The sequence below is a fragment of the Eulemur rufifrons genome, chromosome 3 (genome assembly GCF_041146395.1).
Source record: "Eulemur rufifrons isolate Redbay chromosome 3, OSU_ERuf_1, whole genome shotgun sequence".
Taxonomy (NCBI): Eukaryota; Metazoa; Chordata; class Mammalia; order Primates; family Lemuridae; genus Eulemur; species Eulemur rufifrons.
The window spans coordinates 56,580,974-56,597,108 of NC_090985.1; the positions used below are offsets into that span (position 1 = coordinate 56,580,974).

General features: G+C 31.7%; 1 protein-coding gene across 36 annotated transcripts in view; it reads right to left on the reverse strand.

The window, feature by feature from the left end:
- The window catches only part of RIMS2 (regulating synaptic membrane exocytosis 2), a 640,638-nt gene that overhangs the window by 225,607 nt on the left and 398,896 nt on the right, over positions 1-16,135 (reverse strand). For 23 of the 36 annotated variants that reach the window (XM_069466111.1, XM_069466135.1, XM_069466114.1 and 20 more), the window contains 2 exons: positions 11,122-11,278; positions 8,622-8,738 (listed from right to left, as the gene is read on the reverse strand). In XM_069466111.1, coding sequence (XP_069322212.1) covers positions 8,622-8,738; positions 11,122-11,278 — 274 coding nt within the window. Of the gene's footprint in view, positions 1-570; positions 637-8,621; positions 8,739-11,121; positions 11,279-16,135 lie in introns of all 36 variants that reach the window. The other 13 variants (XM_069466124.1, XM_069466113.1, XM_069466120.1 and 10 more) reach the window with 1 other exon arrangement.

Genomic DNA, 16,135 nt, shown 5'->3' on the forward strand with positions numbered 1-16,135 from the left:
ACAAATTCCCACTTTGGAAAGAGGAATGGTGGTAGAGGAGAAATGAACAAGTGTTTCCCACAGACCCAGTGTTCTCCACAGATCAGAATTATCTACTGTGATAAAAGAGTAGATCACAGCAACCTTGACAAGGTAACCACAAACAAATCAGTTCCATGTAAACACATCAAGGACAAACTCCTCTCTACCCTGGAGCAGATAGGTGGAGAAATGGATTGTTAAAACATGTGCCACTTAAATATCTAATTATGAACTCTACTGAGGAAGATGGGCAATTAACTCTAGCTAATTTAAAAAGAATACTGTTATTCTATTTTTCTAGAATAGAGAAAATTTTTAGGATCATCATAGATGATCCTAATTTACCAAAAAGAAGCTGTATTTTTGATGTCCCACTACAATTAAATAGTTTGTGTATGTTTTATTTCATGCCATTTTATAATGGTAATATTTCTATATTTCACTAATAACCATATATGTATATATAAAAAACAAAAGAGTGAATTATATCATATCAATAGACAGGCACATGCAATTCTACAAACAGACTCAATCATAAGAAAAATATACCTGCCATCCCTGTGATGATGCCCACTGGTCTGACTGTATCTGGAGCGAGGTAGAGTAAGAAAATGACTGCAAGCATGTCAGAAACAAGAATATCAATAAGACTCAGGAAAGAAGTGAAAAAAGGAGAGTTTAATTTTAAAAGTGAGATTCAAAAAATAGGCAGATAGTAGGCAAAGAAAATGAAAATTGTTTACTGGAAAGCTTGCCCCCTCCTCCCAATGTCCGTTGCAATAAGGCATGCTAACGGTTAAAATATTCTAAAGTAAAATACAACAAAAATATAACATTGAGATTTTTAGAATTCATATTTCTAAATAAAAATCTTATCAATTATCACTTAAACATATTCAGCACCATCTAGAAAATGTTATTCAATAGAGATGCTTTCCCATTTTCTAGGAAGAAAGATAAGAAGAGAAAAACAATAAAATAACCAGAAAGTTTAAGAAGGAAATAATGAAAGAGGTGATTCCTTATACTTATAATATAAGTTTATATTATAAGAGATTTTATAAGATAATTATTTCTCCCTCATTTATTAATAATTAAAATTAACTACAAGGGGCTTTAGAAATTCCATCTAATAAGGAACAAATTAATTCAAATCATTTTTATTTGGTTATCATATTTATTAGATTTATTGTATGCTATCCATTTCTCCATTCACTATGTTCATTATTTATGTATTACATGCTATTTGCTTTGCTACATTTCATGCCTCATGACTACTATAAGCAATCAAAGCAGCACATTGACCTTTTACCCATCTGTAGTTGACTCTCTTCTTTCCGTAGCACTAATTAAAAATTTTCTACTTTCTTAAAATCTTTAAGGTCAAAACAAATCTTGGCAGATGATCATTATGTTTCAGTAAACAATGAAAATGAACCTTGAACTCTCAACTTCCATAATTCTACCTCTAAATATAGAGTAAATATATATTTATATCTTCACTTGTCCTTGTTTTCTGCACCAAAAGAAGAAATGCCTCTACTTGTAATCCTGCTTCCCACATTACCTTGCTTCATTCATTATTCTCTCTTGCCTTCCCTTCCTCAACTACACTTAATTCTAAAAATAAAACCCTTGCTAATCTTGCCTTCCTCTCAAGCCATTGCATCTTTCTCACTTTCTTTTCAACATAAAATATCTTAAAGACATAGATCTACAATTTTTGCCACTTCTTCCTCACTCTGCATTCATGTTTTCAGTTTACTGTAACTTGACTTCTAACTCTATCAATCTCCTGAAGGTATCTATGAATATTATTTGTGGAATCCTAAAAAATCTTTTAGTCTCCTCTTGATCTTCATCACACTACACTTTTCTATATTAGACACTTTCAAACCTCTATTTCCTAACACTTTCTCCTTTCTTGGTTTCTGAAATACTATTCTCTCTAACTATTAAACATAGTATTTATTCAACATTTAACTATGTGCCAAGTACTCCACTAAATGTTTTGCCTACATTACCTCATTTTCTTCTCTTTAAGGTAGGTTCCAGTCTTCCCACATTCCCATAGAGAAAACTGAGGCTGTATTTGCCCACAACCATATAGTAAGTAGCAGGATTGGGTTTCAAAATAAGGGCATTCTTAATTCAAAGTCAGCCTCTTTAACATTTACACATATGACCTGGTCTTCCACCTATCTGACTACCTCTTTATCTATTTATTTTCTCTGTATTTCTTAAGGGCAGTGGTTTTCCAAGATTCATTTCCTGACCTTATATTCCAACACATTATATCTAGATAATACAATTTGTTTTCATAGTGTAAACTATCACTTTGTTTTAGCCTTGATTTTCCTTTGTGTTTTAGCACATTTCCTGCAGCTTCCTGGACTCTCCATATGATGCGTAAATGTCATAAAGACACTCAGAAAAATACATGTTAATTGTGAGACTTGAACAATATACCTTGCCTGTTGGGACATCAATGCTGCATTTGTGAAATGAAGAGCTTCAAGCAGTGGTTTGAAACTTTCTTTTTTCCAACAGAAGACTATCTGTTTTCAAACAAAATTTGATGTAGCAACAATACATAGGAATCCAATAAAATCAGAATGACATTGGCTAACGAGGGAAAAGCTTAGCTCCCTACCCATTTGGCCTCATGCTTACCTACCACAGTAGTCCTTCAGGTACCTCTTTGGAACCTAGGACTTCACAATCTCTAAAGTCTCTTCTAATTTCCAACAAAATTCTTTAATCCTCCTTTGGAAATTAATATAATACTTCAGCTATTCCTTTTTTGTAATCTCTTGTAATATCACCTTCAACTAGGAATTAAAATATTTACTTAATAAACCAAGATTTACAAACTTAGAATTTACTCCATTTCCTGAATTTTCACATTCAATTGATTTATAAATCTTGCTGGTTATGACACATAAATAACTCAAATTTCTCCCTTCTTTTCCTTTTCTCCTGTCAGTACTTAAAAAAATCAGGCTTACTATGTCTTTTCAAATAACCTTCTCTTAGGTTTCCCTACCTCTAGACCTCTGTCCCTCCTGACCCAATCCATTCTTTACCCTGTCTACAGTGGTATTTTTGCAAATTATGCTTTCTAATCATGTATGTACCTTACTCAAAATCCTTCAATGGCTTCTGATATCAAAAAACAATAAGTACAAATTCCTTAAAAGTTCTAAACTACTTGTAATCTTCATTTCTTGTCACTTTCCATTCCCCACACCACTACTTATCTAGACAGAAAAGACTATCTAAGATTCTCTAAACATATCATGCGCTTTGCTGATTCCAAGACTTTGTTCATGCTTAAGAGTGCCCATCATCCTCCCCCTGTCTCCACCTTTCTGCCTTTCAAAATCCTACCCAGTCTTTAAAGTCCAACTTCTCCCTGAAGCCTTTGCCTAAAGACCAAACCAAGTAAATTTTTCTCTCCAATTGATTCCAATAATATGTTTCTGCCTCACAGTCTTCTACATTTTATAATTAGTTGATATATGATAATTTGTCTATCTAGACCAGGATAATTTTTAAAAAATCATTGTGCATAGTAGCTGACCCACTCAATATATATATTTTGGACTGAACTAAAACAGAAAAAAAAAAAAAACCACCAAAATTACACCATTTTCATGATGAACCTTCTCTCTAAAGAGACCAGTGCTTCATATAATCATAGAAATGTTCTAGAAATGTAAACAGAAGATTGTAAACCTATGTTGTATAAGAAAATTAGGAAGTACCAGAAAAAGCATTCCTGGCTTTATAAAGAATAGAAATAATATTCAACAATTGTGATGTTGGAATTTATTGCTTTAAAAAGGAATATTCTCCAAAAATTACTTAAGAGTAATAGAAAATGTGGAAACTTTGAAGCTTGCTAAAATTTGTAAGTTCATAAAATATATATAATCATAAAATTTCTAATATTTTCCTTGAAGAGTCTTATAGTTAAACTTTGTCCCTAGAAAGCCAAAGGGAATATTAAGCAAGAATCACCTTTATTAAGCATCAATTTGTTTCATCTCTAGTCATGTTAATTCTTAACCTTATGTGGTAGAAGCCCCATTGAGATTCTGCTGAAAACTATGAAAACTCATGTATGAATACAAAATTTACCATTGTGTTTTAGTAAGCTCTCTAAAATCCACCTTAGTTCAATACATGTATCACAGGTCCTTTGCTGCATCTACTTGGTATAATCTAAAAATATTTTACACATCTCCACTGAACCATGCTTGCTTTTCTTCCAAAATTAATGGACATTATAAAATCTGAACAATAAATATGTACAATGTCTTCAATATGCATTAAAGTCATATAAAAATTACATTTAGTCCAATCTGTTTAAAATTAATAAAAATTTGCACAGAGCAATAATCACTATAAAAGAAATACAAAACTAATACAATTACTAAATTCTGAAAAGTAGAAACGAAGTAAAGATGTTACATATTCTAAGGATCATGATAAAAATATTACTATGCAAAAAACTGAACTAGATTACTAATTCAATTTCCAGACACATTGATCTTAAGTAATATCTTTAAAGATCACACAAAATTATATTTATAATGAATTATTCTTCTACTATAGCCTGAATGTCTCCTTTTAGAGATCACTAGACTGCAAAAAGGAGATAAAATATCTCATCCTTAAGTAAACCTATATATTTTGAAAGCTGTTTTTAACAACCCCTATATAATGCAAAAACTTCATGCCCTGTGTCTTTAACATTGCTAATGCTTTGCTTACTTTATAGTTCCTACAATATACTCAGTATAATTTTACTATGTTAAAATGCTTCTAAAACATAATAAATAAAATATTACATTATTTTTGTAAAGTGAATCTTCTTTTTCATTTATTTTCTCTATAATTTTAAACTTTCAGAGATGTGTTCCTTTCATAGGTGATAACTGAAAGGACCAAAGAGACTATTCTTTTTGATGAAGTTGTTATGAATATGTGTTTCACTTTGTGGTCACTGGCTGCCTGATAAGGAATAGAGAAATACCATAGGTGTTTGAGGTATTCCAGAGGTCCACATAATAGGTCATTTTCCTTTTTGGAGTATGAACTTATCATTTGAATATACAAGAGAAAAAAATTTATAAAGTAATTTATCTTTGCCAGTATTAATTTTACTTTTTTCTTATAATGCTAAAAGTATATTCCATGCAAATAAATGCACTCAATATATTTTGGCCCCCACAATAGACATAAAAATGCATACTACAGGAGATCTCTGACATGTTACAGAAATATTATCTAATACTCTACACTTATTCTAATGGTAAACTAACTCAAGTAAACAAAAAGTTCTTAAAATGATTTCTAATACTAACGCCACATAGTCTGCCCCAGAATAAATTAATTATGTTTCTAGTTTTAGTAGTTACCAGGATTTATCAGAAAAACAATGGTACAAAAAGGGGGAAGGATGGGGATGGAAGATGAAAGATATCCTTTATAATTCATTATTTATTCTAATGTCTCTGCCTCCAGGTTTCTGAATTACTTGTAAAGAATTGGATTTTTTTCAAAATATAATATAGGATTTTTCAAAATATAATAGGATTTTGACTAATGATAATAGAGATATACAGAGAAACAAAGATTGAATAAAAATTTTATATATAATTCTTTTTACATTATCTATTAAAAAGGATATGAATACTCTATCTCCTCTTTACCTCACTTAAGTATGACCAAGTATTATAAACTAATGTTAAAGAGCATAGTTTCTCACCCAATGTAGTTAGTGTAAAAGTCATTGTCTTCACAAACAACTTTCAAACATGTCCCCAAATCCTTCATCCTTCGTACTGGGCCTTTGTGATGTATAGATGTGTTTTGCCTCTGTAACTTTGATCTTGTACTTGCCTGAATAAATATGCCCATTTTTCCAGGTCCAATGCATGTTCTATATTCTATATAGAACTTTGAAAAAAAATACCTGAACTGATTTCACTGAGTTTTTTTATTTGTATGTTTGTCTGTTTTTGCTTAATTATTAAGCACACTAAATGCAAATTATTTGCAAGCCAATAGATTCTTTTAAAATGTTAAGGCTAGAGCATATTTTTTGAATACATGCTATACAACTGGAGACACTGTCATTTAATCTACACAACCCTGTAAAGTTGACACTAATATTCTAATTTTATAGATAAGGAAATCAAGTGTCAAAGAGGTTAATTTTCCCACAAAGATATACAGGTAGCATGAGGTAAAACCCTAGATTCAAACGCTAGGCCATTTGGTTGCAAATCCTATGAAAAAGAGTACATTCAATAAAACAGTATTTTAGTCCAGTGAAACAATTCTTACTGATAAGAAAGGTTAATGTACCTCTTAAAATATCTAAATTATTCTTACCACCTCAAAGGAAATTCTCTCTTAGGCTTTTAAATTAACAATATTATTGTTACAAATGCTATTCACAAAAATTCACTCTAAGAGTTCCAGAGTATTCCTACCTCCTAAATAGTTCATAAAAATTAGAAATCCTTCATATGCATTTTATTATCAAAAATCTTTTAGAATATTAGAGTAAAACAGAGATTAAGGATCCACTGTTTAATAATGTCATAGACTACATACATGAATAATATTGTACTTTTTGATTTTTGATTCCTCATGTTAATGAATAATGATTAAACAGATAATCCAAATATTAGAAATGGTTTTATATTCCTAGTTAAATAAAATTCTATTTTACTTATATCAAAAAAGGATTTAATGCAGCTCATGGTTAAGAGTAATTGTAATCTGGCAATCTATAACACTCTCAAAGAGTAATGAAACCACATGGATCAATTTTCCCCAAGACTTCAAGAAACAGTTATTTGAACATTTTTGCTAAACTAAGAGATTCTTTAAGTTTTAAAGCAAAAAACATGTATGACATTTCAATTATTGGCATAAATTGGGATAGAAATAAATATGCATATTGCAGAATATCTCTGACATGTTAGTCATATTAGCTAATACCAAGGATTAATCACCAAGGCTTTAATATCAAATTTTGTTGCCATTAAATTTAGGGCCACTTGTTTTAAAATATTTATGAAATATTATGCATTTGATGTGATAGCAACCATTTCTGTTTGTGAGTATAATTCTAGAGGTTAATTTTATCCTATCTTTTTCTGCAAGATTTAGACCATATTTACTTGTTTTAGAGGAAAATGTAAAGTTCATTTTTCATTAAAAGAAAACTTTACATAAACTTAAAGGAAGCTTAAAGTAATTTCAGGCTTTCTCTTTCATCATTTCCATTAACAAACCTTCAAGGATCAAGGAATTCATAACTTGCTATATAAATAATTTCCAGAAATGATCAATCTCATTAAAATTCTATTAAGTAATCAAAATGCCTATTGATCCACCCTAATATGACTCTTTCCAACTCCTAACCATGCCAACATAGTTATTCTTCTTTCACTATTATACTTGATAAGCATCAATTTCTATAGGTAGCATGTCTATGATTAGCCCTAAAGACTCAGATCACTATGAAATAGTTAAGCAAATTAAAAATAAATAAAATACTACATTAACTTTCATTTGGCATTAATACTAATATTAATTTAACAACTTCCTAATTTCTTCTCAGATCTCAGACACAAAAGGCAATACTTGTTTGTCACTGTTGAAGACTAAGTATATTAAAACATGATGAAAGTATAAGCATGAATTGAGTATAATCCTAGATTTAGATAAAACAATTAAATTTATAAATGTTGACATTAATTTCTCATATCAGCTGATTTAAAAGGCCCCAAGTGCTCTTCCTAAAATGAGTTTAGAAAACATACAAAAGCACTTCTGAGTTCCTTCATTATTTTACTCTATCCTTTGAAAAGTTTGGGAAAACTATAATATCATTTATTTCATACATAAAAAAAGCATGAATTAGAGAGAATCAATTTGCTTAACTTAAAAATGTTAGTAGTAATTAATGTAAGCATTATAACATACCATGTTACTTCCAAGTTTGCCATATATAATGGAGCAAATTCACAGAGTTCTTCTAAACACAACAATCAACAAGCATGATTTTTTAAGATGCTTGAAAGGTTTACTAAAAGCCATGAGGAAAAAACCTCTTCATGAGTCATGATACAATGTTTCCTAAACAAACCAGGCTCTGTCTTAATACTTCTACATGGGAAAAATCACACTGATTTTTCTGATGAACATAAAAGATTTTAAAATTGATTGTATCATGAAGATATTTTATATATAATAATTGGTCATGACAAGGTAAAAATAATAAAACATCTTATTTTCATCATAATTATAATTTCTCATGCAGATTCACAAACTTAACTGGTTTGATTTAATAAAGGACCAAAACTGCAAGAATGAGATGATTGTTTTTTCCTACTAAGGAAAATGTTGCTTTTTATTTATTTTTTTAACAATGTGACAGTCATAAGAATGTGAGTATTATAAAGGAAAAATATTGCTTTACAAACTAAGATAAAGGAATAGATGAAAATATTTTATGGTAACCCCTTCCTGAGGATGGTGATTTGTAAGGTCTAATAGTATTTAATCATATTTACCTGTCTCTATCTGGAGAATAATGGTCATCCATGACACGATGTCTATCCATTCGGCTAATTGTATTATAGTGTCCAGTAGCAGTGCGTGTCCCTCGAAGTCCCTGTTCTACATTCCGGCTAAAATAGCAAGATCCATTAAATATCTTAGTAAACTATAATCATATACTGTACTAAGTAGTGAGATTTATTAATAAAAATAGGAGAAAAAGACAAAGTCACTGTATGGTCAAGTCCAAATTTTTTGTTTTGTTTTAACTAATTGCACTCCTGGCTAAAGGTATAAATTGCAGTTGGAGGTTGACAGATAAGAAGATTGCTGCTATAATAGATACAATACAAAAAGAGCTCAAATTAAACTAACATCAATGGGATATAATAATGAATATCAACCTTATTAATGGATAACTCCCAGGTCTCTAGTAGTGATACTCAATGATATATACAGGAAAAGGAGTAGATTTGTGTGAAGAAAATTACTTTAGTGTTAGACATGTTTGTTTATATACCCTATAGGAATGGATATAGAGATGCCACATGGTCAAATATGAGTCCAAAGCTCAGAAGAACAACTCAAAATCTGTTCACTTCTCACCACCTCCCTTTATACCACTCTAGTCTAAACTATCATCTTTGTGCATATATCATAACAATAACCACCTAAGTAGTCTTTTGCTTCAACCATTACTTCAACTACCATGACACACAGCAGCCCTATAAAACATAATTAAGACCATGACATGTCATATTATTGAATGAAAGGTAGGAATCCAGTTTTTAATTTTATTACATGTGATGAGCTAATTTTTCTATCCTTCCCAACCCATCTTTTCTATATTAATTTGTGTCACCTTATTATCCTGTACCAAGTAAACATAGAAATATAAATGTATATATATTTATATTGCATTATCTATTCTATTCATTATGTCTATTTTGCTGCTATTGTTCAAACTCCATCTTGTTTTTAACTATTAGGGCCTGATAATACATTTTTCTCTTCCTTTTCAAAATGGATTTAATTATTTGTATATGTTTATCCTTCCATATAATTTCTAGAGTGACAAGTTTATAAAAATTGCACATAGAATTATGATTGGTATTGCATTAGATTTATAGATAAATTTGTTGAAATTTGCTATCTTTATTGTATGAAGTAATTCTGCCCATAAATAGGGTACATCTCTCGTTGATTCCTTACCTAAAGTTTATATTTTTCTTTTAGAGGATCTCGTGAATTCTTAGTTGGATGAATTGCTAGATATTAATACTTTATACTTTATGTGGCTTTTGAGCATAGTGCTTTATGTCTTATGGTATTTTCTGATTAGCATTACTACTCATTTTTGTAAGTTGATACATGGCCAGGTGTTTGGCAGCACTCCCATATTAGTTTTAATATTTTGATTATGTTAGGTTTTCTTTGTATATAATCCTATCATCAACAAATGATGGTTTTTCTCACTTCTAAGCCTTCCACCTCTTATTTCTTTTTCTTGTATTTTAACATTTCTCAGGACCCGAAGTACTATTTTAAACAGTGACAATAATAATGAGCACCTTCTGTTATTTCTGATTTAATGTAAATGCCTCTAAAATTTTTCTGTTAAATACAATGCTTACATTAGTAAACTTTTATGAAGTATGGGTCGTTTTCTTAGTTAATTCAACATTTTTAAACATTTTAAACTATGTATATCAACTTAATATATTAGATTTTCTTTTTAATTTCCGTAATTGTTCAAATTATATAAAAACATTTTAGTGCTTCATAGTCTCCTAAAGTAAATAAGTCAAATTCATAAATAAAATAAATCTAAAGTTCTCTCAGCACAATATTCTGTGTAAAATTAAGATTCAATTAAAATTCTAATACTAACTCAATTATTTATTTAAAACAGAAGTTATAAGGGCTGTTACTCTAACTGGTCAAAATTTCTTAAATATTTCAAGTATATAAAGGGTGAATTATGCACATATTTCTTGGTAGTCTCAACTATTATTTCCATGGTTCTTATTCCATTAAGCATATACTTAACGAGGTTGATCAGAGATTTCCACCAGGCATACGACCTGGAACTGCAGACTTTCTGAACCATTCTTCCCACTGCATATGCATTCTTTTGTATTCTTCTGATGATTGTTCCTAATTTTAAAGACCAGTTGTTTATTTTTTCCTATTTCTTCAATTACCAATAGCTACATCATTGATGAGTATAATTAGTTGGTTCTACTATATTTGCTCACACTGATAATGTGACTGAAAGCTGGTTCTTACTTATTTTGAACTCTTACAATAAAATAATGTAGGAGTTGTCCAAAGTTACAGATAATCCATATTTTTTTCACTCTCCTTACATAGGTTATTGAATAGCATCTTGTTTTTCTGTAAATAACTTTTTTCCACAAGAATCACTTATATTTAGAGATAATTAATGATAAATTATGACAAATAGGCCTGCAGTAGCAACAACCTACAAATAAAGGGAGTATGCCATCTTACCTTTGTGGAGGAGGGACACTGGGTGACCACGATCTAGTCCTTCCTATAACATCCACTCGATGAGGAGAGCCTGATGGTGAACAATGGTTTGATGACATTACTTGTTCTGGCACTGATAATGTTGAGCTTTGAAGATCTCGACCATTGTGTCTATAATCTAAAGGTAGAAAGATTAATAAATATTATAGTTATCTACACACTAAGCCTTTCATGTATTCTGTACTTAAAGACATAAAATGTTGATGAAATTGAAAGACTTTTAATATATTAAAATATTAATATATTCATTAAAGTGTAATGAATACAGCATAATATTAAGACTTTATATACAGTCAATTATCTTCAATAAAAGACTCAAATTTATTCTAAAAACATTTTCATCTCTTCAATGACCTAGAAAAGCTTCAAATATTTCTCAACAATTAGTAATATTTACAGTTATTAAGTTCAAAAAGTTCCTAAAGTCTATAGTCATTTCTTTAAAAGATAATATTAGAACCCACTCTGAATACCATTTATAATACATACGTAAACTGCTTTTCTTTTTTTTTTTTAAAGAGAGGGTCTCACTATGTTGCTCATGCTGGCCTTGAGCTACTGGCCTCAAGCAATCTTCCTGCCTCAGCCTTCTGAGTAGCTGGGACTACAGGCATGTGCTATCATTTTTCTTACAGTATTTGACAAGGATGAGATACGGCAAAAGCCTAAGAATAAAAATATGACAAATTTTGACAAAGTATATTAGAAGAGATACAACTCAAATGAGTGCTAGAAAGTAACTGATATGTGGACAAATGGAAGGAAAGTAGAATTCTAAGTTGGGAGAAAAAAATGTCAGTTCAATGTGGGGCAGTAGTGGGAAAATAAGCAGGAAAAGTAAATTTGACTCAAGTTGTATATATCTAAAACATCATGAGGTTTGTAATGTAAAAACCTGAAAATTTCTGAGGAGAGAGTGATATTAGCACCACCACCATTATCTTCAACATGCTCATTATAGCTATTATTAACTGACCTTTTACTATGTGCTAGGATCTCTGCTAGGCACTGTACAAAGTGTTTCCCTACAACATTTGTTTCAGAGATAACTCAGAAAAATGACTGGCTCACATGTGATTTTTTCTAGCATGTTAATGTTTTCCAGTATTAGATTAGATTCCTAGAAACACAGCGAAAGACAAAGATTCAGATGCACATGAATAACTGAAGTAGCGTTCTCAGGAGAATGGAGGAGAACAGAATAATAGGGTAAGGGAAGAAACTAAGCAACAATGTAGCAGCTTGATCTTACTGGAGCCTCTGAAAGATGAATTGGATCAGAGATGCCTTGACTTTGAGACAACAGGGCTGGACTTTTGTACTACGTTAGCCAGTCACTGGCTGAAGACTGCCAGTGGAAGGTGGACAAGGTTTTTAATCTCCTCGGTGAGGTGGTTTCCATTTGCTTAAGGGCAATTCCTGGGACAAAGGGACAGCTGTGAGTTTTTAGTAACCAAACACACAGTAGCAAGGGATAGGTAAACCAGCTGGTAAAGGGGATATGGGTGGAACATCAACAATGTCTATTACAACTACCAAGTAATAGCGGAATGCAAAGTACACTAACACAGAGGATTGCAGTCAACCAGAGAAATACAGAACTGTGTACAATGCCCATACATCCCATGTTCTTTTTCTTGGTTTACTGTGGTCATGAACTCTGCCTTAGAAGTACAAATTGCATGGGCCTTTCTGGTGTTTGCGGATAGTTCCCTTAATGCCATAATTTTGCAGACTTACCCTCCTTTTCATCTAGATATAATCCTTCCATCTAGGTAACTTCATTTTATTTTAGACTCCTATATTTAATATTTTTAATGCTTAAAATTTAACATGATTTTCTATTGTGTTGGTATTTTTATTTTTAGTGTTCTGTTTTCAAAGCTGCATGAGTTTTGAATGGTCTTTCTAACCTTGATTTCCTAGGAAAGCCCTACTGTTTTAATCCATGATTTTGCAGAGCACAAGATTCTTCAGGAATATATATACTGCATAGTAGAAACAACTCTGCCAAAAAGATATTATCTCCATTTTTCATTTGTCAAAATGGAGGCAAAGAAATCTTCATTAAATGTCAAATACCAGGACTGGGACTAAAAACAACATCTTTCTGACTCCAGTGCTCTCACTGTGTTCTAATACTATATTCTACTCTTGTGAAATAAGGAATTATTTAGGAAGATGAAGCCCACAGCAGTATACAATTCAGGCAGAAGGTTACAGAGATTGCAGCAAGAAGATTAATTGCTCTCATAAAACTTAGAACAGTATTGTCCAATAGAACTCTGAAATGAAGGAATATTTTCTATGAGTGCTGCCTAATATGGTAGCCACTAGAATCACATGGCTATTAAGCACTTGAAATTTGGCTAGTGATAATAAGGACATAAATTTTTGTCATATTTATATTAAATTAACTTTAAATAGCCACATATAACTAGTGACACAGCTCTGGAATATAACAATTGGCAGTGGCAACAGACTATACAGAAAGAATCAATACATTTATTCATTTAGCAATTATTTATGAGGGTATGTTCATCTCAGAAAAATTCTTGCCCTTGTGGAGCTTAAATTATAGTTGGGAAGCAACAGAAACAATAAACAGAAAACCCAATAAATAGTTATATGATATTATGTATTTGAAGGTCATTAAACACTATGAGGAAAAAACAGAAGGTAAAGGGGGATCAAAATGCCAGAATATGGGGGCAGTTTGCAACTTTGTATACAGTAGTCAAGGTAGATAGAACACATTGAGAAGGTGACATTTCAGAAAAAATTGAAGGAGGTGAGGTGTTCTGCCAAGTGGATATATGGAGGGGAAGGTTCCAAGACAAGTGTAAAGGCCCGAAGGTAGAAATGGATCTCACATGTGCACAGAACATCAAGGAGCACAGAGTGCTTGGAGCAGAGCAAGTAATGAAGGGAAGACATCAGAGAGATTTGGAGAAAGGGGGAAGATCATGCAGTGGTTTGTACAATATTATACTGGTTAAAAGAAATTGCTGTAATTCATTTGTGGGTTTATACTGGTTAAAAGGAATTGCTGTAACTCACTTGTGGGTTTTCTGAGCAGAAATTGGGCATTATCTAACTTTTGCTTAAAATTAGACAAGGCAATAAGTCATACAAGCGATGACAGGGGCTAGAACCAGGATAGTAACAATGGAGATGATGGCAAGTGGTCAGATTCTGGATATATTTTAAAGGTAGAGCTATCAAAATGATTCTGTGAAAGATTTGATGTTGCACATAAGAGAAACAGAAAGCGTAATAACAAATCTAAAATTTTGACTCACATAAATAAAAGAATGGAGCTGCCATCAAATGACATGGTTTGGTGGGAATGATTACAAGTTCAGTTTCTGACATGTTAAGCTGGAGATATCTACTGCATTTCCAAGTGGAGATGTCAAGTGGGCAGTAGAATATAAAAATTTAGAGAACAAGTAAGTATTCTTGACTAGATACATACATTTGGGAGTTTTATCATATATATACTATTTAAAGGCATGAGACTTCAAATAGATTAGATCACTAGGGGAGTAAGTATAGATAGAAAAAAGGTCCAAGGATAGAGCTCGGGGTAATATAATATGAATCAATAACATTTTGTGACTAGATACAAAAGCAAAAAAGAGCAAGGAATAAATGACTCTGAACTTTTGATTTTAGCCCATTAGGAAGTTAAGAGTATACAACTAAGAGTAGAAGTTTAGTTAGGTGGACTGGTTTGGAGAGGGGGAGATGAGACTACTCTCGTGTATTACTTTGGTCATGTAGGCAAAAAGTTAAATACAAGGAAAAGAGTCTTGAGAAAGATGTTAGGAATGTTAATACAAATGAGACTCATTTATAATAGGATCATCATTGAAATCCAGGGAAACATTACATATGTAGAGAGAAAAGAGATCTGACTACTGAGTTTAAGGGATACTATTGAGCAAAGGAGGAAGAGTTACTATAAGAAAAGAACTCAAATGATGCAGTCACATGGAGATTAAAAAGAAATATACAGCTTTAAAAAATACTAATGATTAATAATGTAAAGTACTACTGAGAAGTGATAAAAAATGAGTACTTGGGGATAGATAATTGACTTACAAATTATAATAGTAAAGGTGACGTTTAAGAGCTAATTATCAAACATCTCCCCACAATCAAGACATAAGTAAATCATTTACTTTTCCAATGGAAAACAGTTTACATTTGTTTGTGTATTGTTTCAGGTCAAAGTAGAAAATAATACTAAAATTGTATGTGGCTACATTTTATATTTTATATATATTCTATTTATTAAAGTTGTGGAGTGAGTCAACAGGATCAAAGAAATGGTTTATAACCAGTTCCATTCTCATTGCTTAGTATATTATGGGGGGCAAATCCATGCCTGGAAATGCTTGCCTGAGAGCCCTAAATTTCTTTATCAATCAAAGTTTCAACTTACTTGGAAGAATATTAACAATGCAGATGTCAAGATTACTTCTGACTTCAGTCAATCAGAATTAGCAAAATAAAGAACACATGGAGGGACTTCTAGACTTCTAGTTTTTGGGTCAGCATGTAGGGAGCTTGGATGTTACTATTCTGTCCTAACAACAAGCAAAAAGCTCAAAAATCAACAACTCTTCTTGGATCTGTAAAAGAGGGAGAACACAGGGCAAACAACTGCCCCAAAGATTGGAGAGACCGACAGGAAAACCCAGGGAGTCACAGCTTACCAGAGTAGAGGTTTATGAGTAGAAACCGATGCCAGAGTAGGAAAACTTGAACTGCCATTTACAAATTGCTGGAGGTTCAGTGAGACTAAGTCTGAGAGTTAAAAAATCCAGAGGAACCCACTCATTGAAGTCTCCCACAATATTATGAGACTTACCTACAGGAGCTCAGCTAGGTTCCAATAGCAAATATTAAAGAAAAATGTCATCATGCTTTGAGCAGGGGGAGGGAAAATGGAACTATTTTGAAATAC